General features: G+C 47.7%; 1 protein-coding gene across 2 annotated transcripts; it reads right to left on the bottom strand.

Annotated features, from left to right (window-relative positions):
• LOC133234530 (interferon alpha-inducible protein 27-like protein 2) lies at window positions 1-11,339 on the bottom strand. Of its 2 annotated transcripts, none has more exons than XM_061395190.1 (6): window positions 11,214-11,339; window positions 10,463-10,588; window positions 9,979-10,116; window positions 1,991-2,020; window positions 781-942; window positions 1-244 (listed from the first exon to the last, which is right to left on the bottom strand). In XM_061395190.1, exons 2-6 carry the CDS (start codon window positions 10,533-10,535, stop codon window positions 105-107), a joined length of 543 nt encoding a protein of 180 aa, XP_061251174.1. In that variant the 5' UTR covers window positions 10,536-10,588; window positions 11,214-11,339; the 3' UTR covers window positions 1-104. The 2 variants fall into 2 exon arrangements, with proteins under 2 accessions (XP_061251174.1, XP_061251175.1); XM_061395191.1 differs by having other exon boundaries at window positions 10,463-10,584; window positions 11,214-11,329.
• Window positions 11,340-25,914: the final 14,575 nt, after the last annotated feature.

The raw sequence follows: 25,914 nt of genomic DNA, 5'->3' as shown, positions 1-25,914 counted from the left end.
TGAAGGTCACTGCATCTCAACTTTATTTCTTATGATTCTTTGAAGAGTTTGGGGAGGCAGGGGACTTGTGATTTGGGAGACTGACATCCTGATGCCCTGGAGGGTCATTTCCAGAATGGGAGCTCATTTCTGCTTCGGTACTGGGTCCTCCTGGAGGAGCTGTAGGAATCCCACAGCAAGGCCCCCAAAAGTGCCCCAGCAGATCCCAGGAGGATGTTGGATGGTGTGGAAAGTCCAGTTGCCCCTGGGGGAGAGGAGAAGGTTAGAGCACAAGAGGACAGGCAGACCCAGCAGTCCCCGGCAAGACTGTGGGTGTCAGAGACCTCAGGACTGACTGGAGGCCCTAGACACCAACATCCCACCCCTGTTTCCTCCTCTACTTCTGAGACCCCAGGATATCTGCTCAGGGAGGGGCGGCTGCACATGGCTGCCCAAAGAGGAGACATGAACGCCAATGATCAGTCCATCAGTGACAGGACAGACTCTCTGAGAAATGACAGGCTGTCCCTCCCCTTCACAGCACCAGGCTGGGCTCGGGAAGGAGTGGGCACCTAACCAGGTTTTTTAGGGTTGATGAGGAATGCAGGCCTCCTGAGCGACACACCCCTCGTCCCACCACCCCACACCCAACCAGAAGAGGGAACAGTGACGGGGATACAAAGGATAAGTGGGACACTGAGGACCACGAAGCTGGAAGAAGCCTGTCTGCTTCTTTAGCATCTGGATCAATCTTGTGCTATTTGTTACCCCTCCCCCGCCTCCTCCCCGGGAGACACTTACCCTTGGACTGGAGATTGGAGACTAGGCTCCCAGAGGGAACTCCGCCCCCATTGGCTCTTGCAGTTGATGACATCATCTTGGCCGCTAAGGAGGAGCGGGAGATTCCTTTTCTGGTGAAGCCCACGGTGTCCAGCAACTCAGGCACAGCCCTCACGGCCATGACTGTAAGGGCAGAGACACTTCAGGGCTAGCTGCGAGGGACAGGCTCGCCAGACCTCCCTGACACCTTCCTGGGGGGTTGAGGTGAGGGGTCCTCTTCGCTCTCCTCAGACCACAGGGCCAGAGGCAAGGGAAGGCTGTAGGTGTGGACACAACTGGGTGGACACCCACCCCGACACCCCGTCCTCCTCCAAGAACCTGGAACCCAGGCCTGCTCCTGACTCTGCTTGCCTGTGACCCTGGAAGAGTCAGCAGTCCTCCCTGGGCTTTAGTTCGCCCTTTATGAAATAAAGTTGAGACAAGGAGGGGTCTTCAAATGCCCCCTTTTGGTGGGAACTGGTGTCTTTCGTGCAAGCACAGGCCCAGAGTATGAGGACAGAACTGCTCTTCTGAAAAGCTGCCGGGTGGAAGCTTCTGTCCTCTGCCCTGAGGCCACCAGTGAGCATCCCCCCAGGGTCTCTACATCTCCAGACAGTGCAGGCATAGGACCTTCTGCAGCCAGGAACCTTCTGTGTCTGTACCGTCCGCATGGCGGACACATGTGGCCACTGAGCACTTGAGACTGTGGCTGGTATGACAGAAATGTTTCATTTTCTTTAATTTTGGCCACCGTGTGGGAGGACCCTGGCCAGAGGCCCAGCAGGAAACCGCTAGGCTTGCTGGATGACTAGAGGGTCGTAGGCAGAGCAGTTCTGAGTAATCCACACAACTCAGCTCACACACTCCTGACAGCCATTTGGAAGGGCCCCTGGCACTGCTTTCTGGGGAGGAATCATGGGTTCAGACAGATCTACCAACTTGCCTGGATCCCAGTCTGCACTTGGGAGAAGCTGAGATTGGAAGTGGTTGTTATGAATGAGTTTCCTTCAGTTCCTTCTCAGCTAGGTTCTTGTTACCTCAAGAATTCAACCTCTGTTCCCTGTCCACCCCACCCCTACCCACCCAGGTCTTGGGGCTGAAGGCAATCTTGGACTTGGTCAAGGAAGGTTGCTCCCAGGAGCCCAGGGACAGGGGCAGATGGGTCCTTGAGCTTCTTCCCAAGGAGACTTACCTCCTCCAATCACAGCAGCTGCAGTCATGCCTGGAGACAGAAAGAACCCCTGTGAGTGCCCAGCAATGGACTTCCACTGAGTCTCTGCTGCTGTCCCAGTGGGAAGGGTTCCCTGGAGTTGGGATCACAGGAGACAGAAGCCCTGTGTGGCTCTCTCTGCTTTTACAGAGAAGTCTGATTTTCCAGAAATCAGAGGAGGATGGACAAGAGTCCAGAGCTCTGTGATGCTCCAGATGGGGAGAGGAATCTGCCTTGAAAAGGTTTCATGCTGCTCTTTGAACTTAACACATTTTGGTATCATTAAAAAAAAAAATCAAGAAAAGCATGCTACTTTTTTGCAATGGAATATATTTGACTGTTCTGTCTGTTCATCTTCCAGACACCCTGTGCCCATCCCAGGCTACAGCTGGAGTGGAAGCCCCCCATCCTCTAGGGCTCAGCCTACTTGTGACTTTCTGCAGGAAGCACCCCTTATTCCCCCATTAGAAGGCACCATGCTTCCTCTGCATGTCCTGCCTTGAGGCTGGAGCCCCTGGCTACACTGGACAGAGCACGCTTGGACCAGACTGAGTTGCTCAGAGCTCTTGGGTCTGGCAGGGACTAGGGATTTTGGACACCTGGGACAGTTCCAGAGATTTCAGGATCTGCAAGAGTGAGCTCAGATAGCTCTCCATGAAAAAGAGTCTAGGTCCCAGGCAAGGGAAAGAAGTTGGAAAAGCAGTCTCCATCCCCAAGTCATTTCTGGAAGGTTGTAGCTCGTGGCTCACCAACATCTCTCTCCATCAGGACCCCTGACCTGTCTTGAGGGTTTCCATTTCTGCACAGACGATGTTTTCAACGAACTGATCTTACAGTTCTCACCTCCTCACTTTCAAGAATCTTGGATCCTATGCCACATACACCCAAGGTCATACCCTAGGCCAGGGGTTCCCAACCCCGATACTGGTCCCTGGCCTGTTAGGAACCCAGTCGCACAACAGGGGCTGAGTGGCAGGTGAGCCACCGAAGCTTCATCTGCATGTACAGCCGCTCCCCCTCGCTCGTATTAACGCTTGAGCTCCACCTCCTGTCAGATCAGCGGCAGCATTAGATTCTCGTAGGAGCTTGAACCCTACCGTGAACTGTGCTTGTGATAGATTGATGTCGCCCACTCCTTATGAGAGTCTAATGCCTGATGATCTGAGTTGCAGCTGAGATGGTGATGGTCGGACTGGGGAGCAGCTGCAAATACAGATGATCACTAACAGAAAGGACTGCACAGGGACCATAAGAAATGAATACCTTGCAGACTCATATCAAAACCCTACTAGTGAGAGGCAAGTGACAAGCTGCATCTGGTGGCAGGCTTTCAGTCAGAATCCGACACTTATTTTAGTGCCCACATGTCCCACTCACTGTTTTCTTTACCATTTCCATCCTTGCCTCTTTCCTGCACTGTGCACTTGTTTTAGTCACAGTTTTGGTAAGCCCACAAGCTAACCCTTGACAAAATAAGTAAAAAAAAAAAAAATTTTAAGCAAATGTCGCTGAAGGTTTCTTTGAAAATGGAGAAAGACCCAATGATGAGACTGTAGAAGACTCTAAGATGGCCAACGAAGAGAAAGCTACATTCAAAAGAAAATACCAAGACTGCTAAAGTACAAGTTCATTGCAGCAGGTGATTCACGTTCTCCAATCCTGCTTTGTGTAACACGTGGGACCAGCTACCCAATGAAGCTTTGAAACCTTTAAAACTGCTTTGCCGCATGGAGACCAAGCACCCTGCATTAAAAGACAAGCCTTTGCGGTTTTTCAAAATTTTAAAAAAAAATGTGAACATGAAGAACGGAAGCAATTATCAAAGGCCTTCACTTTATCAAATGTATCTGCACTGAGAGCATCATTCTTAGTGGTTAACTGCATTGCTAAATCTAAGAAACTGTTTACTATTGGTGAAGAATTGATCCTGCCTGCTGCTAACGTCATTTGTCATGAACTTTTAGGAGATGCTGAAGTTCAAAAGCTGGCATGTGTTCCTCTTTAGGAGAGGCTGAAGTTCAAAAGCTGGCATGTGAAACAGCAGACATGTTGAGGCCAATTGTTAGAAAGGATTAATGAGTCACCGTGGTATGATATCGGAGAAGGCAATGGCACTCCACTCCAGTACTCTTGCCTGGAGAATCCCATGGGCGGAGGAGCCTGGTGGGCTGCAGTGCATGGGGTCGCTACGAGTCGGACACGACTGAGCAACTTCACTTTCACTCTTCACTTTCCTGCATTGGAGAAGGACATGGCAACCCACTCCAGTGTTCTTGCCTGGAGAATCCCAGGGACGGAGGAGCCTGGTGGGCTGCCGTCTATGGGGTCGCAGAGAGTCCGACACGACTGAAGCAACTTAGCAGCAGCAGCAGCAGCAGTGGTATGCAATCCAGGTTGGTGAATCTACCGATGTTGACCACAAGGCAACTTTACTTGTTTTTGTGCGATATATTCTTCAGGAGGATGTGCACGGGGATGTTTTACGTACCCTTTTCTTGCCAAGCAAAACCACAGCTTCAAAACTATTCAAGTCTCTGAATGACTACATATCAGGAAACCTGAACTGGTCATTTTGCATTGCTATATGCACGGTCGGAGTGCGTGCCATGACTGGATGGAATTCTGGTTTTCACTATATTGATCAAAGTGGTCACCTCTGAATGTGAGTCTACACACTGTCATCCACAGAGAAATGCTCACCCGCTGAAAAATGTCACCTGAACTTAACGTTTTGCAGGAAGTGATGAAAATTATCAACCACATTAAAGTACATGCCCTTAACTCATGTCTGTTCATGCAGCTCTGTGAGGAAATGGATGCAGAGCACAAATGTCTTCTCTTACACACAGAAATGAGACAGCTTTCTAAAAGTAGATCACTGGCCAGCAGTTTTGAGTTGTGAGAGCTGCTCCAGGGATTTCTTTTAGAAAAGCAGTCACCACTGGCAGCATATTTCAGTGACACAGAAGGTGTCGAAAAACATCCTTACTTGTGTGACGTATTCAACTTGCTCAGTGAACTCAGTCTGACACTTCAGGGGAGAATGTCAGCTGTTCAAGTCACCAGGTCAAGTGGCTGCATTTAGAGCCAAACTGGAATTATGCAGGCAATGAATGAACACTGGGAATTTTGACGTGTTTCAAATATTAGCAGAGATTTGGAAAGAGACTCGGTCAGGGTCGTCTTTCTCCCAACTGGTGCATGATCCACTTATTTCAGCTTTCAAAAGAGTTTGACCATTACTTCTCAACCACAGAAGACCCCTGAACTGGGAAGGAATGGATCCCTGACCCATTTGTAAATAATCCAGGTAAACTGACTTTGTGCCTGCTAGAAGAGGATCAACTGCTTGAGATCACAAATAACAGTGGCCTTGAAAGTATGTTTGCTGCTGCTGCTGCTGCTAAGTCACGTCAGTCATGTCTGACTCTGTGCGACCCCATAGAAGGTGGCCCAACAGGCTCCTCTGTCCCTGGGATTCTCCAGGCAAGAACACTGGAGTGGGTTGCCATTTCCTTATTCAATGCATGAAAGTGAAAAGTGAAAGTGAAGTTGTTCAGTTGTGCCCGACTCTTAGCGACCCCATGGACTGTAGCCTACCAGGCTCCTCCGTCCATGGGATTCTCCAGGCAAGAGTACTGGAGTGGGGTGCCATTGCCTTCTCCGAAAGTATGTTTGAGATGATTTCAAATCTCCATATGTTCTAGATTAAAATCAAGGCAGAATAGCTTGAGATTGCCACAAAAGCACTGAAAAGCCTGCTTCTGTTTCCGACAGCCTATCTTTGTGAAGCAGGGTTTTCTGCAGTAACAGTAACCCAAAGGAGATGACGGGTAGACTGGACATAAGTCAGACACTTCAGGTATTATTGTCCCCTGTCACCCTCAGATGGGACCATCTAGCTGCAGGAAAACATGCTCAGGGCTCCCATTGATTCTGCATTATGGTGAGTTGTACAATGATTTCATTATATATCTCAATCCAATAATAATATGAATAAAGTGCATGATAAATACAATGTGCTTGAATCATCCCCAACCATCCTCCCTCTCCGTGCCTGTATCTTCCCTGAAACTGGTCCTGGCGCCAAAAAGGTTGGGGACTAGGGCCCTAGCCCAAGCTCACCACTATGGGAACAACTACCCATTCGAGTGTTCGAGTTAAATCTCACTTAATGAAACTTAAAACTCAGTTCCTGAATTGCATGGACCACTGCTCAAGTGCTCAATAGTTGCATCTGGCTAGTGTGATCTACCATACTGGATCACGCAGGGAACACGCTTACCATCACAGAGGGTACTACCAGAGAGTGCTGCCCTAGACCCATCACCAGTGAAAAATCCCTCTCTCTATGATCAATGACCAGCGCTCCCGTGGACACTCTCACCTCCTCCTCTTACAGATTCTGACTCTAACACAGCCTTCAACATTTCAGCAAACGCAGTGAGATTTTCAATCTCTGTCCAGGCACACCTTGGCGATACTGTCGATCAGGTTACAGATCACCAAAGTAAAGGGAATATCATGTGAACTTTTTGGTTTTCAGTGCATATAAAAGTTATGTCTATATACAAGTTATATTTATGCATAACTAGACTATACCCTAGTCTGCTAAGGGTGTGACAGCCTTATGTCTAAAAAGACAATGTGCATACCTTAAAAATACTTCATTGCTAAAAATGTGAACCTCCACCTGCCAACTCTTAAGTTGTTACAAATCTTCAACTTACAAAGCGCGTGCCTGTGTTAGTTTCCTGAGGCTGCAGTAAGGAATTACCAGGAACTGTGCTAATTCTCTCATGTTTTCTCCCAGTCAGAGATCCAAGATCAAGGTGTAAAGAGAGCCAGGCTTTTTCTGAAGGCTCTAGGGGAGGATCCTTCCTTATCTCTCTAGCATCATTGTCTAGCTGTTGGTGACAAACTCTGACTTGTGGCCGCATCTCTCCAATCTGTTTCTGGCTCTACCACTGCCATCCTAGTTACCATCACCTCTTGTAGTCCCAGATCAGGGAAGGGGACAATACAGAGGATGTTGGCCACTGGGTACAGGGAAGAGGAATGAAGGTGTTAAATCCCCTCTTTGCCCCCTGTGGCCCATAAGTTAAAGTCCACCTGTTCCATGAGCATGAGGGGGTCCCTGCACGATCAGGCTTCTGCTTAGATACCAGGGAATGAATAGAAGCCACCTCCCTGCCTCCTGATGTTCAATCTTTTGCTGGCCAAATCCAGGCACATTTTTAAGGACTCTGGCATCCAACACATCTTCCAGAACCTGCTCTGAGCACACGTTCCCAGTCTTCCTCGGCCACCTTCACCTATAGACTCCCAAGTGTGAATTGTGCTCCTGCTGCCACAAAATTTCCCACAAGGCAATATGATTCTCTGAAATCTCTGCTGGAATTTGAGTTCTTTCAGGTCAAGGGCCAAGCTGCATTCACTGCTGCTTTCTCCTGTGCCAGGCACAGGCTTGGGATCAAGGAGGCACCGAAGGAGGAGTTCAGAGAAAGAAGTACTAATCCAAAGTGCACCTTTGGGCATCCTAAGTCATGCTATGGTCTGAATGTTTGTGTCCCCAAAAAATGATATATTGGAACCTAATGCCCAATATGATGATGTTAGGAGGTGGCCCTATGGGAGCTGATTAAGACCTGCAGGCAGAGCCCTCCTGATTGAGGTCAATTTCCTTATAAAAGAGATCCAAGAGAGTTCCTCTTTTCCTCCCAACATGGGAGGTTAATGCGAAAAGATGGTTGTTCTAGGATGTGAGCTGTCATCACACACAGAGTGCACTGATGCCTAGATCATGATTTCCCAGCCTCCAGAACTGTGGAAAATAAGTTTCTGGTTTTTTAAGCCATCGGATTTACCGCATTTAGTTATAGCAGCCCTAATTCACTAAGATAGAGCACAATCAACAGAGTGAAAAGGCAACCTACAGAATGGTAGAAAATATTGGCAAAGCATGTATCTGTTTAGAGGTTCATATTCAGGACATAGTATAAAGAATTCCTCCAACGACAGAAAACTTGATTTAAAATAATTTGATTTAAAAATGGGCAAATGTGCAGCGCAACTGGAGAAAGCCCACATGCAGCAATGAAGGCGCAGTGCAGATAAAAAAAACAAAAAAAATATGGGCAAAGAATCAGAATAGACATTTCCCTAAAGATATTCAAATGGCCAACAAGAATAGAAAATATACTTAATATCAGTAACCATTAGGAAATTCAAATCAAAACTGCAACGAGATATCACACCACACCCATCAGGAAAGCCACTATATAAAAATAACAAAAATGGAAAATAACAAATGTTGGTGAGGATGTGGAGAAACTGGAACATTTGTGCACTGTTGGTAGGAATATAAAATGGTGCAACAAACATGGAAAACAGTGTGACAGTTCCTGAAAAAATTAAGAATAGAAAATCATATAACCTAGCAATCCCATTTCTGGATATAGATCCAAAGAAATTGAAAACAGGGTCTTAAAGAGATATCTGCTCCCTACGTTCATAGCAGCAGTGATCACAGTTGCCAAGAGGAAGCAAACTAAGTGTCGATGAATGGATGAATGGATCATTACCAAGTAGTATAGATGCCCGAGAGGATATCATTCAACTTTAAATAGGAACTTCTGACATATGAGGAACCTGGGGAACCTTATGCTAACTAAAATAGACCTGTCAGAAAATAACAGATGCTGTATGATTCCAGTCACATGGAAATTAGATTAGATTAGTTGAGCAAAGAGACAGAAGGAGCTGTGGTTGCCAGGAAGTGGCAGGAGGAAAACAATAGTTAATGTCTAATTGAGTTTCAGTATGAGGAGATGAAAAGAGTTCTGCAGATGGGAGGCACAGTAACACGAATATGGTTACCACTGTTCAAGAGCCGACTCACTGGAAACGACCCTGACGCTGTGAAAGATTGAGGGCAGGAGGAGAAGGGAGTGACAGAGGATGAGATGTTGGCTGGCATTACCGACTCAATGAACATGAGTTTGAGCAAACTCTGGGAGATAGTGAAGGACAGTGAAGCCTGGCGTGCTGCAGTCCATGGGACTGCAGAGTCAGACACGACTTAGTGACTGAACAACAAAGAACAACAATTCAGTGTATGCTAACAAATGGTTGTGTTTGTTAGTCCCTCAGTCCAGTCCACTCTTTCTGACTGCATGAATTGTAGTCCTGCCCATGGAATTCTCCAGGCAGGGATACTGGAGCGGGCAGCCGCTCCCTTCTTCAGGGGATCTTCCCAACCCATGGATCGAATTGAGGTCTCCCGCATTGCAGACAGATTCTTTAACATATAAGCCACCAGGGAAGCCCAGTTGTTTTGGTAAATTTCATGCTATGTGTATTCTGAAAGGACTTTAAAAAAAACTCTGTGACTTTTGCTGCTGTGGCCCTAGGATGGCCCCACATTAGAGGTGAATCTGCTCTTGGAGGGTGTGTTCTGGGAGGACATTAGTGACCTGGCCCTGGGGCATCAAGGGAGGAGCACAAATAGAGAAATGAAACTTACCTGCCTTGGGTGCTGGGGGGCAAAAGGAAATCATGGGCAGTGACCTTTAACTGGCAAAGAGCCATGCCCGAGCCTGTGCCACGTGGCTGTCAGGCATCTAACCTGAGCAGCACCTCTGCCCCACCTAATTGGAAGTGACCTGGTTCTGAGAGACCCCTAAGAGTGACCCCTATGCTTAAAAACAAACCTATAAAGGCCCAGAGAGGGCAAGTGACTGGCTCTGGGTCACTCAGCAAGTCAGAGGCAGAGCTAAACCCTGAAGTGCGGTCCCTCTGATTCTAGAGCATCATTTATTTCATCTCCTGTGTACAGTGTGGCTTTTTTCTGACAGTGTGTCAGAGAGATTCCATCAGGAAGACTGTCCTTACACTGACAACTTAGCAGGTTGAGCTGAGCAGTGGGTGTGGGGTGAGGATCCATGGATTGGTGCTCAGAGATAGCTTACCTGCATAATGGTAGAAATTGGGTGGGTCTCTGGGGTCAGAGTCAAAGTCATCTGGTCCCTGATGTGGCCCCCGTGGTGGCTTCCCAGGAGAAGAGCCATAGGAGACCTGGTTGGTTGACTGGGAAGGTTCTTCTTCCTCTGGAAGAAAGAAATAATGGGGGAGCACACAGCGGGGCAGGCAGCTGGGGAACAGACCCCACACAGCCCCCTCCACCCTTTCCTGAAGACCCCAGAATCTCTGATGTAGGGAGGGGACCTCAGGGGAAGCTGAGCTGAGAGGTGTCAAGGGTGCTTGGAGGTGAACCAGGGAGAAGCCCAGCACCAGTGGAGAGCTGGAGGTCCTGACTGCACAGAGCAGGAGGCTGAAGCCCAGGGGAAAGAGACTTGATGGGCACCAGGTCAGAACCCAGACCCTTGCTGCCCACGTCCAGGAACCCCAAGCTCTGGGCCACCCTCCCTCTGGAGATTTCCCAAGGGCACTCACCTTCCAACAGCAATTCTGGCAGGAGGGGACCCAAGGCATCGCCTTCCCCGCTCTCTATGGCTCTAGCTGACATCCTGGAGGCAGTGTGGGAGCACTGGTTCTGGATGCAAGGACACCACTGTCTTTCTGAGAAACAGAGTGTGAAGTAAAAACTGCTCTGCCTGATTTCAGGCTTTGCTGATAGCTCAGTTGGTAAAGAATCGGCCTGCAGTGCAGGAGACCTGGGTTCGATTCCTGGGTTAGGAAGATCCCCTGGAGAAGAGAAAGGCTAGCCACTCCAGCATGCCGGCCTGGAGAATTCCATGGACTGTATAGTCCTTGGGGTCACAAAGAGTCGGACATGACTGAGCGACTTTCGGGAGGGCATCTGTCTTCCGTTCCAGCCCTGCCCTCTGTCCCACTGCAGCCTGTGGACCACTTCCAGCCCACCCCCTTAATCTGCTCAGACCACAGTTTTGAAGTTAATAATGACTTTGCTTGGCTCCCTGATCTCCAGAATCCTGGCCACCTCTAACACCGCATCTCTGTCCCCTGCTCACTGCCCAGCTGGTCTAAGTTCCAGGGCTTCATAGTAACCTGGGTCAAGACAAGACCAGAGGTTCCCAACACCCCATGGTAAAGGTGGGATCAAGCCCCCTCCACACATTCAGCTCTGGTCGCAGGGTCAGCAGTCCTGATAGAAGTGGAGAGGGAGGCTGAGAGTGGAGTCCCTTTGCTCCCTCCCCTCCCCACCTCCCAGGCCCCCACTTACCTTGCTTAGTATTATTGGGAATCAAAGAGTAGTGTGTGAAGCCCGGCCCAAAGTGAGGCTGTTGAGAACTCCAGCAGGCTAAATAGTCCCTCCCTGGATTACCTCTGACCTCAAGAGTCCAAGAGGGAAGTGAGTCACCCTCATCCCCCGCTTGGTGCCACGTAGACCTCACATTTGCATGTTAACGGGAGGATGAGGGGCTGAGCTTCCCTCCCAGATTCCCCTTCCTGGATACGTGAGGAATCCCTAGTCCACCTTTTTATAAAACTTACCTGCAATTCTTGTGAACTATATTTTCCCTTCCCTCCACCATTTGTAGGTTTATGGTACAAAATATTTTTCCTTGGCTGACAAATGGCACAGAGCCCTAATCTCATATCTGTAATAACTGAGGAGGCAGAGCAGGTTGATGGTCAAAGCATCATTTCTAACCAGTGCCTGGGGAGGAATCCTTAGTTGCGACTAAGGGAGTGAAATACCCTTGATGTGCCTTACTTTAGTGACACACTGGCATTCACAGAATTGGTGGTATTATTACATTTACTTCTTTTTGTCCCTTGATGTATGGAAGTGTTAGTTGCTCCGTCATGTCTGACTCTCTGTGATCCCGCCAGGCTCCTCTGTCCATGAAAGTCTCCAAGAGTACTGGAGTGGGTTCCCTATTTCCAGGGGATCTACCTGACACAGGAATTGAACCGGTGTCTCCTGCATTGCAGGCAGATTATTTACCAGCTGAGCTACCAGGGAAGCCCCCTAAGACATATATATATATATGTTCCTTATTATTATATGACATATGTAAATATTATATATTTTATATGTGTATATATTTTACTTATTTTACATTATCTGCTAAAAGGAAATGAAAGCTGAACGCCAAAGAATTGATGCTTTTGAACTGTGGTGTTGGAGAAGACTCTTGAGAGTCCCTTGGACTGCAAGGAGATCCAACCAGTCCATTCTGAAGGAGATCAGCCCTTGGATTTCTTTGGAAGGAATGATGCTAAAGCTGAAACTCCAGTACTTTGGCCACCTCATGCGAAGAGTTGACTCACTGGAAAAGACTCTGATGATGGAGGGATTGGGGGCAGGAGGAGAAGGGGACGACAGAGGATGAGATGGTTGGATGGCATCACTGACTCGATGGACGTGAGTCTGAGTGAACTCTGGGAGTTGGTGATGGACAGGGAGGCCTGGCATGCTGCGATTCATGGGGTCACAAAGAGTCGGACAGAACTGAGTGACTGAACTGAACTGAACTGAAGAAAGAATAGCAAATTAGTTGTTTTACCCTTAATTTTGTTTTACTATTTTTGTTATGCAAAGCAGGACCCAATGCAGGTCCAGCTGCTTCCAAAGTGAGGTCTTGGAATGGCTCTTATTTGCTCCCTCCTAAGGCTTGTCTCTTCCCTGCCCATCTCATGCCTACCCCGCCTAGAGACTTGAGGGTCACCTGATGCAAACCAGGCTTGTTGCCCCAGAGTCCTAGTGCCCAGCAACAGGTGGGTGATTAAGAACTGATGAGACTCAGTTCTTCTCATCCAGTGGTGAATGTTTTAGAGTTTCAGCATCAGTCCTTCCAATGAATATTCAGGACTGATTTCCTTGAGGATTGACTGGTTTGGTCTCCTTGCGATCCAAGGGACTCTCAAAAGTCATCTCCAACACCCAGTTCCAAAGCATCAATTCTTCAGTGCTTAGCTTTTTTTATAGCCCAACTCTCACATCCATCAGAGAAGGCAATGGCACCCCACTCCAGTACTCTTGCCTGGAAAATCCCATGGATGGAGGAGCCTGGTAGGCTGCAGTCCATGGGGTCGAGAAGAGTCAGACACGACTGAGCGACTTCACTTTCACTTTTCCCTTTCATGCATTGGAGAAGGAAGTGGCAACCCACTCCAGTGTTCTTGGCTGGAGAATCCCAGGGACAGGGGAGCCTGATGGGCTGCCGTCTATGGGGTCACACATGACTGAAGTGACTTAGCAGCAGCAGCAGCTCACATCCGTACATGACTATTGAAAAACCTTAGTTTGACTAGATAGACCATTGTCAGCAAAGTAATGTCTCTGCTTTTTCATATGCTGTCTAGGTTGGTCATAGCTTTTTTTCCAAGGAGCAAGCGTCTTTGAATTTCATGGCTGCAGTCACCATCTGCAATGATTTTGGAGCCTCAGAAAATAAAGTCTGTTACTGTTTCCATTGGTTCCCCACCTATTTGCCAAGAAGAGATGGGACCAGATGCTATGACCTTAGATTTTTGAATGTTGAGTCCTAAGCCAGCTTTTTCACTCTCCTCTTTCATTTTCATCAAGAGGCTCTTTAGTTCCTCCTCAATTTCTACCATAAGGGTGGTGTGAACTGCATATCTGAGGTTACTGGTATTTCTCCCAACAATCTTGATTCCAGCTTGTGTTTCATCTAGGCTGGCATTTCACATGGGGTACTCAGCATATGAGTTAAATAAGCAAGGTGACATCCAGGAGCACTACAGATACATTGAAAGGGCATGGAGAATATGGTAATCGAGGTGGTATGGTAAATGACCCTTAATGACATCATCTGTGTGCGTGCCTTCCACCCCCATCCCCCACCGCCACGAAGTCTACACCTGTTACAGAATCTAAGCTCATATTGCTTGCCACATGACAGGGCAAGAAATTGAGAGAAAAATTGTTTGGGCAATGAATAGAGACTTTATTCAAAATGCCAGGAGACTGAGAAGATGGTAGACCAGTGTTCCCAAGAACTCTCTTCGCAGGGCTGCAATTCAGTCTTCTCTGATAATGAAAGAATGGTGTAACTGGTTACTGGAACCTTCTTGATGCCCTTCTTCTTGCAGCTATCCAGGTAGGTCTGGTCACAAGGTTCCGATGTTGTTGTTTGCTTGCTCAGGCGTGTCCGACTTTTTGTGACTCCATGGACTGTAGCCCGGTAGATTCCTCTGTCCGTGGCATTTCCCAGGTAGAAACATCCAGTTACACAAATGTTATTCTCTGTCCTGTATCTTTGTAAATTTATTTTTAATTGAACGATAATTGCTTTACAGAATTTTGTTGTTTTCTGTCAAATCTCAGCATGAATCAGCCATAGGTATACATATATCCTCTCCCTTTGAACCTCCCTCCCATCTCCTGCCCCATCCCACTCCTCTAGGTTGATACTGAGCCCCTGATTCAGTTTCCTGAGCCATACAGCAAATTCCCGTTGGCTGTCTACTTTACATATGGTAATGTAAGTTTCCATGTTACTCTTTCCATACATCTCACCCTCTCTGCCCCTTCCCCACGTCCATAAGTCTATTCTCTATGTTTCTTTCTCCACTGCTGCCCTGTAAATAAATTCTTCAGTACCATTTTTCTAGATTCCATATATATGCATTAGAACATGATATTTATCTTCCTCTTTCTGACTTACTTCACTCTGTATAATAGGTCTTAGGTTCATCCAGTTCATTAGAACTGACACAAATGCATTCCTTTTTATGGCTGAGTAATATTTCATTGTGTATATGTACCAGGTTTCTTTATCCATTCATCTGTCAATGGACATCTAGGTTGCTTCCATGTTCTAGCTATTGTAAATAGCGCGGCAATGAACAATGGGATACATGTGTCTTTTTCAATTTTGGTTTCCTCAGGGTATATGCCTAGGAGTGGGATTGCTGGGTCACATGGTGCTTTCATTCCTAGCTTTTTAAGGCATCTCCATACCGTCTTCCATAGCGGCTGTACTATGGTTCCCTTGTACATACGGCTGTACTATGGTTACGTTGCCACCAACGCTGCAGGAGCGTTCCCTTTTCTCCACATCGTTTCCAGCATTTACTGCTTTTAGGCTCTTTGATGATGGCCATGCTGACTGGTGCGAGGTGACATTTCACTGTAGTTGTGATTCGCATTTCTCTAATAACGAGCGATCCTGAGCATCCTTTCCTGCGTTTGTTAGCCATCAGTGTGTCTTCTTTGGAGAAATGTCTGTTTAGGTCTTTTTCCCACTTTGATTGGGTTGTTTGTTTCTCTGGCACTGAGTTGTATGAGCTGCTTGTATCTTTTGGAAATTAATCCTTTGTCAGTTGTTTCATTTCCCATTATTTTCTCCCATTCTGAGGGTTGTCTTTTCACCTCCCGTCTAGTTTCCTCTGCTGTGCAAAAGCTTTGAAGTGTAATCAGCTCCCAGTTGTCTACCTTTGTTTTTATTTCTATAACCTTGGGAAACTTTTGCTAATTGAAATAAATCAGTCAGAAAGAGAAAAATACATCATGATTCCATTTACTTGGAAATTAGTTTAATTTGGTCAGATTCACAGAGGCAGAAAGGACTGTGGCTGCCAGGAGCTGGGGGCAGGAGGAAAAGGGTAGTTAATGACTAATGCTTACAGAAGTTCAGGTTGTGGGGTGGGGAAAGGAGTTCTGGAGATCGGGGGTACAAAATGTGAACATAGTAAACACTGTTCGATGCACACTCACAAAGGTCATGTTGGTATTTAAGGCTATGTGCATTCTGCCATGATTCATTTTTAAAGCATGTGCCTTTGGTGCCCTGGCCCTGGGCTGGCCCTGTCTTAGAGGTGACACTGCCCTCGGAGGGTGTGTCTTTGGAGGACATTATTGACCAGGCCCCGTGGTATCAAGGGAGGAGCACAAATGAAGAAATGAAACTTACCTGCCTTGGGTGCTGGGGGCAACAGGGCAGGCGTGGCAAGAAGCTGTGCCAGCCGGCTGACCAGGAGCCAGAGCAGCCTCTGGGTCCTACCTAATTGGAGATGACCTGGATCTGGGAAACCCTTAAGAGTGACCTCATCCTACCCCTGTGAGGTCAGAGGTGGCTCCTCTCTCTGTTCTCTATGGTTTTAGCTGTCATCTTGGTGGCAGTGTGGAAACAGGATGCACAGCCAAGGACACCTCTATCTTTCTCACAGACAGAGTTAGAAGATCAGAAGTGCTCTCCTGATTTATGAAGGACTAGGGGGCGGGCACCTCTCTACTGCCCCAGCCCTGCTCTCTGTGCTATGACAGTCTGTGGGCTACTTCCACCCACCCTGCTAATGTGCTCAGAAAACAGTTTTGAAGTTAGTGATGACTTTGCTTGACTCCCTGACCTTCAGAATCCTGTCTACCTCTTAACACCCCGTCTCTGTCCGATGCTCACTGCCCACCCAGTCGAAGTCTTAGGGTTCAGAGCACCCAGGTTCGGGACAAAACCCGAGGCTCCCAAAGTCACATGGTAAAGGTGGGCTCGAGCCCCCTCCCCACACTAACCTCTGGTCACAATGACCACAGCCCTGGATGCTGCGGGTGGAGTCCTGTGCTCCCTCCTCTCCCGCACTGCCCAGGTCCCTGTTTATCCTGGTTGGTAAGTGTCTGGGAAGGAAGAGCAGTGTGGCAAGTTCTGCATGGAGTGAGTATGCGGCCTCTAAGCAGCTGAATAGTTCCACCATGGATGAGATCTAACCCCGAGAGTCCAAGGAGGAAGTGAGTCAGTCTCTTTCCAGCTGTGGTTTCTCCCCTACTTTGCTAGTGGAACAATGAGGGCCATGGGCTGGTCTTGGGCAGAGCATGACTTTCCCTCTCAGAATATTCTTCTTGCATATGTTTGAAATACACAGTCCTCCATTCTAATAAACTCACCGGGCTTCCCTGCTGGTCCAGCATTGAAGAGTGCAACTTGCAGGACAGCGGACACAATTCGATCCCTGCTCCTGGAAGATCCCACATGCCATGGATCTACTAAGCCCGAGCACCCCAACTATTGAGCCCTCACGCCTACATCCGTGCTCTGCTAAAGAGAAGGCACTGCCATGAGAATCCTGCCCACAACTCTTGCTGCTCTGAAGAGTAGCCCCTGTTTCTGCAACTAGAGAAAGCACGTGCACAGCAACAAAGACCCAGCACAGCCAAAAGTAACTAAATAAATAAAATGCTAAATAAACATTCACCTGCAATTCTCAGGAACTTTATTTTCCCTGTTCCCCACGATTGGCAAGTTTACAGTCGAAACATTTTTCCCTTGGTTGACATATGGCACAGAGCCCTAATCTCATATCTGTAATAACCGAGGAGGCAGTGCAGGTTGGCGGTTAAGAGCAGGATCTCTGACCAGCGCCTGGGTGGGAATCCTTACCTGTGACCTTCGGGGAGTGGTTTACCCTTGGTGTGCCTTAGTTTGGTGGCACACAGGCACGTACACATTAGGTGCTATGACTACATTTGCTTCTTTCTGTCCCTTAGCCCCAGTGGAGTAAGTCTCATGAAAAGTGTACATTTGTCAGTCTCCTTCTCCTGGGGCTGGAGCTCAGTAAATATGATTTGAATGACAGAATGAATATGGACAAGAAAGGGGAAAGTGACAGTGAGTGTGAAGCTGGGCTGGGGTGGGAGGACAAGGGGCAGGAAATGAAAGAAAGGGCAGAATCAGGGGTGGAAGAGGGCACTGCTTGGGACAGGTGACTGTCCTGGGAATGGGGGCCTTGTCCCTCCTTCCAGAGGAGGACAGGAGGGACCAGAGGCAGGGCGCTGTCTGTCCCCCACCCCCACCCCTGCTTAAGCTTTAGGACAACAGCTCCAAACATTTCAGCAAATCCTGCTGCAGTTTCCCTGAGACACTGCAAGATGCTGTCCATGGGGCTAAGAGCGGAGAGTTTGCAGGAGTCGGAGAAGGCAATGGCACCCCACTCCAGTACTCTTGCCTGGAAAATCCCATGGACGGAGGAATCTGGTGGGGTGCAGTCCATGGGGTCGCTAAGAGTCGGATACGACTGAGCGACTTCACTTTCACTTTTCACTTTCATGCATTGGAGAAGGAAATGGCAATCCACCCAGTGTTCTTGCCTGGAGACTCCTGGGGACGGGGGAGCCTGGTGGGCTGCCGTCCATGGCGTCGCACAGAGTCGGACACGACTGAAGCGACTCAGCAGCAGCAGCACCTTGTTGTCACTTGGTATTGGCTCCACTTTCCTGGAAAATTCAGGGCATGAGAGACACCTGCCACCTACAGAAGCAGGCAGATTCGTTTCTCTGAATTTCCTGTCGCTGGATGGTAGCTAGAGGAAATTAAACTAGACGAAATTAAAAGATGCTTACTCCTTGGAAGGAAAGTTATGACCAACCTAGACAGCATATTAAAAAGCAGAGACATTATTTTGTCAACAAAGGTCCGTCTAGTCAAGGCTATGGTTTTTCCAGTGGTCATGTATGGATGTAAGAGTTGGACTGTAAAGAAAGCTGAGCACCGAAGAACTGATGCTTTTGAACTGTGGTGTTGGAGAAGACTCTTGAGAGTCCCTTGGGCTGCAAGATCCAACCAGTCCATCCTAAAGGAGATCAGTCCTGGGTGTTCATTGGAAGGACTGGTGTTGAAGCAGAGACTCCAATATTTTGGCCACCTGATGCAAAGAGCTGACTCATTGGAAAAGACCCTGATGTTGGGAAAGACTGAGGGCAGGAGGAGAAGGGGACGACAGAGGATGAGGTGGTTAGATGGCATCACCGACTCAATGGACATAAGTTTGGTACACTCCGGGAGTTGGTGATGGACAGGGAGGTCTGGCGTGCTGTGGTTCATGGGGTCGCAAAGAGTCGAACACGACTGAGTGACTGAACTGAACCGAGATGGTAGCTAGAAAGACACCTCATGGAACAGAAAAGACTGGTGCCTTCAGAGTACATGTGACATTACAAACTCGTGAACACGGGTAAGAGAGAAGTGATCTACTGAGGGGAAAGGAAAACAAAACCTTTGCATTATTAGAATTCCCAAAGAGAGTGCTTACGGAAGAATATTTTTAAAGTCTTTAACAAGGAAGTCAGGGCACTTCCCTGGTGGTTCAGTGGTTAAGAATCTGCCCTGCAGTGGAAAGGACACAGGTTTGACCCCTGGTCAGGGAATTAAAATCCCACATGTCAAGGAGCAACTAAGCCCAAGTGCCAGAATTACCGAGCTCTCGGGCCTCAACTAGAGAGTCTGTGTGCTTCCAGTAAATGTCCACCCGGAATAACAAAGACCTGAGCAGCACAGCTAAGACCCAACGCTGCCAAATAAACAAATAAATATTTAAAAAAAAAAAAAGAAAGAAAAGAAACTCAGCCTTGGGAGTTCCTGGAGATCCAGAGATTAGGACACTGTCCTTCCACTGTAGGGGACACAGGTTCCATTCCTTGTCCGGGAAAAAAGATTCAGCATGCTGAGATGTGGCAAAAAAAAAAAAAAAAAGTCAGCCTAGAAAAGGTGATTCTTAAAGAGAGAATTGTTTACTACCAATGAATATTTGAGAAGACATTCAATCTTGCTGAGAGTAAAAATAATTTTTAAAAAAAGTAGCTCTGTGTGTGTGTGTGTGTGTTCCATAAATCATTCAGTTAGAATTTGGCTGCAGATATCAGGACTCACTCCAGCTAACTGAAGCAGAATGTGTTTTTACACAAGGAGTTCCATGCCTATAAAAGCACCCCAGGATTGGAGAAGAAGGTTCAGGGTTGAGTCTCCGGGAATGAACACCCCACCCTCTAGAGGAATACTGAAGGACTGGGCACCGAGCATGCTGGGACTGCTGCCGTGATCAGGAACCAGAGACACTGGGAAGCCACTCTGGGACCAAACTGCCTTGTATGTCATGTCTGCAGATACAACCATGCATCTCAGTCAGGTGAGAGCTGGATTCTGACTCCACTGCTGCTGCAGAAGACCTAGTCCTCGCTACTGTGCTTGGCAGCAAAGCAGCAGCCCTGTCTTCCTGCCTGACACAAGATCCAGTGCCTTTGCAGAACCGGTGTCGCCAGAGAATCTGGGGAATATGGTCATTACTCTCTGTCCTGGGGGTCACAGCAGGGGTGAAGCAGAACTGAGTGAGGACGACCCCCACAGTTGCTCCAGAGAAAGTAAATCAAAACACCCGGTGTTGGCTTGGGGCAAGGAAAGCTGAATGCTCACACCTTGCTGGGTGGGATGTGCTCTGATACCTAGGTCACAACCGGCAACACAGAAATGTGTAATAACAGCTGTCACTCCACTCGATTCAGAAATACTCTTTCTGGGAATTCATTGTAAGAAAAGAGTCAGATATGTGCACAAAAATATCTGTACGTGATTGATTTTCATGGTGTTATTCAGGACACCAAACCTTTAAAACAAGACGAAATCAAGGACTCATAATTTTATGCCCCTGAGTAACAGACATCTATGTGGCCACTGATGCTAGTGTCAAAGACCAGTTCACCATTCAGTGAAAGAAGCCTGGGAGAGTTGAACAATAAAGAAAGCTGAGCTCCGAAGAATTGATGCTTTTGAACTGTGGTGTTGGAGGAGACTCTTGAGAGTCCCATGGACTGCAAGGAGATCCAACCAGTCCATCCAAAGGAAATGAGTCCTGAATATTCAATGGAAGGACTGATGCTGAAGCTGAAACTCCAATACTTTGGCCACCTGATGTGAAGCACTGACTCGTTGGAAAAGACCCTGATGCTGGCAAAGATTGAAGGCGGGAGGAGAAGGGGATGACAGAGGGTGAGATGGTTGGGTGGCATCACCAACATGAGTTTGAGTAAGCTCCAGGAGTTGGTGATGGACAGGGAGGCCTGGTGTGCTGCAGTCTATGGGGTTCCAAAGAGTTGGACATGACTGAGCGACTGAACTGAATTAAACTGAAAGAAGCCTGAGTTCAGGGACCCTCACTTGCACTGGTTCTGTCCAGGAGAATCCCTGAGAACAATTCTGCAGTATGCTAGCATTGCTATCATTCAGTTCAGTTCAGTCGCTCAGTCGTGTCCCACTCTTTGTGACCCCATGAATTGCAGCACGCCAGGCCTCCCTGTCCATCACCAACTCCCAGAGTTCACCAAACTCTTGTCCATCAAGTTGGTGATGCCATCCAGCCATCTCATCCTCTGTCGTCCCCTTCTCCTCCTGCCCCCAATCCCTCCCAGCATCAGAGTCTTTTCCAATGAGTCAACTCTTTGCATGAGGTGGCCAAAGTACTGGAGTTTCAGCTGTAGCATCATTCCTTCCAAAGAACACCCAGGACTGATCTCCTTCAGAATGGACTGGTTGGATCTCCTTGCAGTCCAAGGGACTCTCAAGAGTCTTCTCCAACACCACAGTTCAACAGCATCAATTCTTCAGCGCTCAGCTTTCTTCACAGTCCAACTCTCACATCCATACATGACCACTGGAAAAACCATGGTCTTGACTAGACGGACATTTGTTGGCAAAGTAATGTCTCTGCTTTTGAATATGCTATCTAGGTTCGTCATAACTTTCTTTCCAAGGAGTAAGCGTCTTTTAATTTCATGGCTGCAATAACCATCTGCAGTGATTTTGGAGCCCCCTAAAATAAAGTCTGACACTGTTTCCACTGTTTCCCCATGTATTTCCCATGAAGTGATGGGACCAGATGCCATGATCTTCGTTTTCTGAATGTTGAGCTTTAAGCCAACCTTTTCACTCTCCTCTTTCACTTTCATCAAGAGGCTTTTTAGTTCCTCTTCACTTTCTGCCATAAGGATGGTGTCATATGCATATCTGAGGTTACTGATATTTCTCCCGGCAATCTTGATTCAAGCTTGTGCTTCTTCCAGCCCAGCGTTTCTCATAATGTACTCTGCATAGAAGTTAAATAGGCAGGATGGCAATATACAACCTTGACGTACTCTTTTTCTTATTTGGAACCAGTCTGTTGTTCCATGTCCAGTTCTAACTGTTGCTTCCTGACCTGCATATAGGTTTCTCAAGAGGCAGATCAGGTAGTCTGGTGTTCCCATCTCTTTCTGAATTTTCCACAGGTTATTGTGATCCACACAGTCAAAGGCTTTGGCATAGTCAATAAAGCAGAAATAGATGTTTTTCTAGAACTCTCTTGCTTTTTCATGGTCAAGCAGATGTTGGCAATTTGATCTCTGCTTCCTCTGCCTTTACTAAAACCAGCTTGAACATCTGGAAGTTCACGGTTCACGTATTGCTGAAGCCTGGCTTGGAGAATTTTGAGCATTACTTTACTAGCATGTGAGATGAGTGCAATTGTGCGGTAGTTTGAGCATTCTTTGCCATTGCCTTTCTTTGGGATTGGAATGAAAACTGACCTTTTCCAGTCCTGTGACCACTGCTGAGTTTTCCAAATTTGCTGGCATATTGAGTGCAGCACTTTCACAGCATTATCTTCCAGGATTTGAAATAGCTCAACTGGAATTCCATCACCTCCACTAGCTTTGTTCATAGTGATGCTTTCTAAGGCCCACATGACTTTACATTCCAGGATGTCTGGCTCTAGCTGAGTGATCACACCATCGTGATTATCTAGGTCGTGAAGATCTTTTTTGTACAGTTCTTCTGTGTATTCTTGCCACCTCTTCTTAATATCTTCTGCTTTTGATAAAGGACCATTTCTGTCCTTTATCGAGCCCATCTTTGCATGAAATGTTCCCTTGGTATCTCTTCAAGAGATTTCTTGAAGAGATCTCTAATCTTTCCCATTCTGTTGTTTTCCTCTATTTCTTTGCATTGATCGCTGAGGAAGACTTTCTTATCTCTCCTTGCTGTTCTTTGAAACTTTGCATTTAGATGCTTGTATCTTTCCTTTTCTCCTTTGCATTTTGCTTCTCTTATTTTCACAACTATTTGTAAGGCCTCCCCAGACAACCATTTCACTTTTTTGCATTTCTTTTCCATGGGGATGGTCTTGATCCCTGTTTCCTATACAATGTCATGAACCTCCATCCATAGTTCATCAGGCACTCTATCTATCAGATCTAGGCCCTTAAATCTATTTCTCACTTCCACTGTACAATCATAAGGGATTTGATTTAGGTCATATCTGATTCCCTAAAGATCCAAATGGCTAACAGGCATATAAAAAGATCCTTGAATTCAGTCAACATTAGGGAAATGTAAATCAAAACCATGAGATACCACTTCACATCCATCAGGATAGTTACTACTAAGAAAACAAAAAAAAACATAAAATAACAAGTCTTGGTTAGAATGTGGAGGAGGTAGCACTCCAGCTGAGAGGTTCGTAGGAATGTAAAATGCTACAAGAGTTATGGAGAACAGTATGGCAGTTCCTGAAAAAATTAAAATAGAAAATCATATGATCCAGCAAGCCAATTCCTGGATATAGTTTTAAAGGAATGGAAAACAGGGTCTGAAGATATATTTGCACCCCATGTTCAGAGCAGCATTTTTCACATTTGCCGAGAAGTGCAAGCAATCTAAGTGTCCATCAACGGATAAATGAGTCATAAACATGTGGTAGATACACACAAGAGAATACCATTCTGGCTTTAGAGGAAGTTATGACATATGGGTGAACCTAGGGAACATTATGCTAAGTAAAACAAACCAGTCAGAAAAATACAAATACTGTATGATTCCACTGATATGGAAATCAGATTACATTACTCAAAATTTGAGAGACAAAAAGAACTGTGGTTGCCAGGATCTGGGGGCAGGAGGAGGTGAATGTTTAACGGGTACAGACTTTCAGTTTCGGTAATGAAAAGAATTCTAGAGATCAAGTACACAGCAATGCAAATGTAGTTAACACTATTCAACCTCTGCTGACAGACTGTCATCTTGTCGAATTACATTCTATTGTGTATTGTCACCTGATTTTAAAAAAAGAAGCTGATACCTTTGGTGGCCTGGCCCTAGGCTGCCTTCATGTTAGAGATAACACTGCTCTTGGAGGGTGTGTTCTGGGAGGACCAGGTTCTAGGGTATCAAGGGAGGAGCACAAATGGAGAAATGAAACTTACCTGCCTTGGGTGCTGTGGGGCAACAGGGCAATCATGGGCAGTGACCTTCAACTGGCAAAGAGCCGTGCCCAGCCTGTGCCAGATGGCTGTCAGGCATCTAACCTGAGCAGCACCTCTGCCCCACCTTATTGGAGGTGACACGACACTGAGAGACCCCTAAGAGTGACCTCATCCTATCCCTGTGCTTAAAAACAAACCTATGAAAGCCCAGAGAGGGCAAGTGACTGGCTCTTGGTCACTCAGCAAGTCAGAGGCAGAGCTAAACCCTGAAGTGTGGTCCCTCTGACTCTACAGCATCATTTATTTCATCTCCTGGACACTGTGGCTTTTTTCTGACAGTGTGTCAGAGAGATTCCATCAGGAAGACTGTCCTTACACTGACAACTTAGCAGGTAGAGCTGAGCAGTGGCTGTGGGGTGAGGATCCATGGATTGGTGCTCAGAGACCCATTACCTGCATAATGGTAGACATTGCTGCCTTCCAATGTGGGTGGGTCTCTGGGGTGAGAGCCAGAACCATCTGGCCGCTGAAGTGGTCCCTGTGGTGCCTTCCCAGGAGAAGAGCCATAGGAGGCCTGGTTGGTTGACTGGGAAGGTTCTTCTTCCTCTGGAAGAAAGAAATAATGGGGGAGCACACAGCGGGGGGGTGGGGGGGAGCAGCTGTGGGAACAGACCCCACACAGCCCCCTCCACCCTTTCCTGAAGACCCCAGGATCTCTGATGTAGGGAGGGGACCTCAGGGGAAGCTGAGCTGAGAGGTGTCAAGGGTGCTTGGAGGTGAACCAGGGAGAAGACAGAGACAGGGAGGCCCAGCACCAGTGGAGAGCTGGGGGTCCTGACTGCACAGGGCAGGAGGCTGAAGCCCAGGGGAAAGAGCCTTGATGGGCCCAGAGCCCCTGGTGGCAGCACCAGGCCAGAACCCAGACCCCCGCTGCTCACGTTAAGGAACCCCAAGCTCTGGGCCACCCACCCTTGGGAGCTTTTCCAAGGGCACTCACCTTCTGACAACAATTCTGGCAGGAAGGGGCCCAAGGCATCGCCTTCCCCACTCTCTATGGCTTTATCTAACATTCTGGAGGCAGTGTGGGAACAATGGTTCTGGAGCCAAGGACCCCACTGTCTTTCTGAGGAACAGAGTGTGAAGTCAAAACTGCTCTGCCTGATTTCGGGCTTCCCTGATAGCTCAGATGGTAAAGAATCTGCCTGCAATGCAGGAGACCCTGGTTTGATTTCTGGGTTGGGAAGATTCACTGGAGAAGAGATAGGATACTGACTCCAGTATGCTGGCCTGGAGAATTCCATGGTCTTGGGGTCCACGGGGTCACAAAGAGTCGGACACGACTGAGCGACTTTCAGGGGGGTGTCTCTCTGCCATTCCAGCCCTGCCCTCTGTCCCACTGCAGCCTATGGACCATTTCCAGCCCACCCCTTTAATCTGCTCAGACCACAGTTTTGAAGTTAATAATGACTTTGCTTGGCTCCCTGATCTCCAGAATCCTGGCCACTTCTAACACCCCATCTCTGTCCCCTGCTCACTGCCCAGCTGGTCTAAGTTCCAGGGCTTCATAGTAACCTGGGTCAAGGCAAGACCAGAGGTTCCCAACACCCCATGGTAAAGGTGGGCTCAAGCCCCCTCCGCACATTCAGCTCTGGTCACAGGGACAGCAGTCCTGATGGAAGTGGAGAGGGAGGCTGAGAGTGGAGTCCCTTTGCTTCCTCCTCTCCCCACCTCCCAGGCCCCTGTTTACGCTGCTTAGTAATTGTTGGGGATCGAAGAGTAGTGTGTGAAGCCCTGCACTTAGTGAGGCTGTTGAGAACTCCAGCCGGCTAAATAGTCCCTCTCTGGAAGACCTCTGATCCCAAGAGTCCAAGGCAGAGGTGAGTCCCCTTCATCCCAGGCTGGGTGCCATGTAGACCTCACCTTTGCATGCTAATCGGAGGATGAGGGGCAGGGCTTC

Source organism: Bos javanicus, chromosome 21, assembly GCF_032452875.1.
Source record: "Bos javanicus breed banteng chromosome 21, ARS-OSU_banteng_1.0, whole genome shotgun sequence".
In the NCBI taxonomy this organism is placed as follows: domain Eukaryota; kingdom Metazoa; phylum Chordata; class Mammalia; order Artiodactyla; family Bovidae; genus Bos; species Bos javanicus.
Note: the sequence above shows the minus strand (reverse complement) of the source record. Positions and strands in the feature narration are given on the sequence as shown.

What these genes read in the sequence shown, in the direction of transcription:
- LOC133234530 (XM_061395190.1), bottom strand. Translation starts at nt 10,535, where the DNA reads ATGTCAGCTAGAGCCATAGAGAGCGGGGAAGGCGATGCCTTGGGTCCC. An exon ending in GCCAGAATTGCTGTTGGAAG is followed by an intron (nt 10,117 to 10,462) that starts GTGAGTGCCCTT and finishes TCTTTCTTCCAG; the next exon opens with AGGAAGAAGAACCTTCCCAG. An exon ending in CTCCAATCTCCAGTCCAAGG is followed by an intron (nt 245 to 780) that starts GTAAGTGTCTCC and finishes CCTCTCCCCCAG; the next exon opens with GGGCAACTGGACTTTCCACA.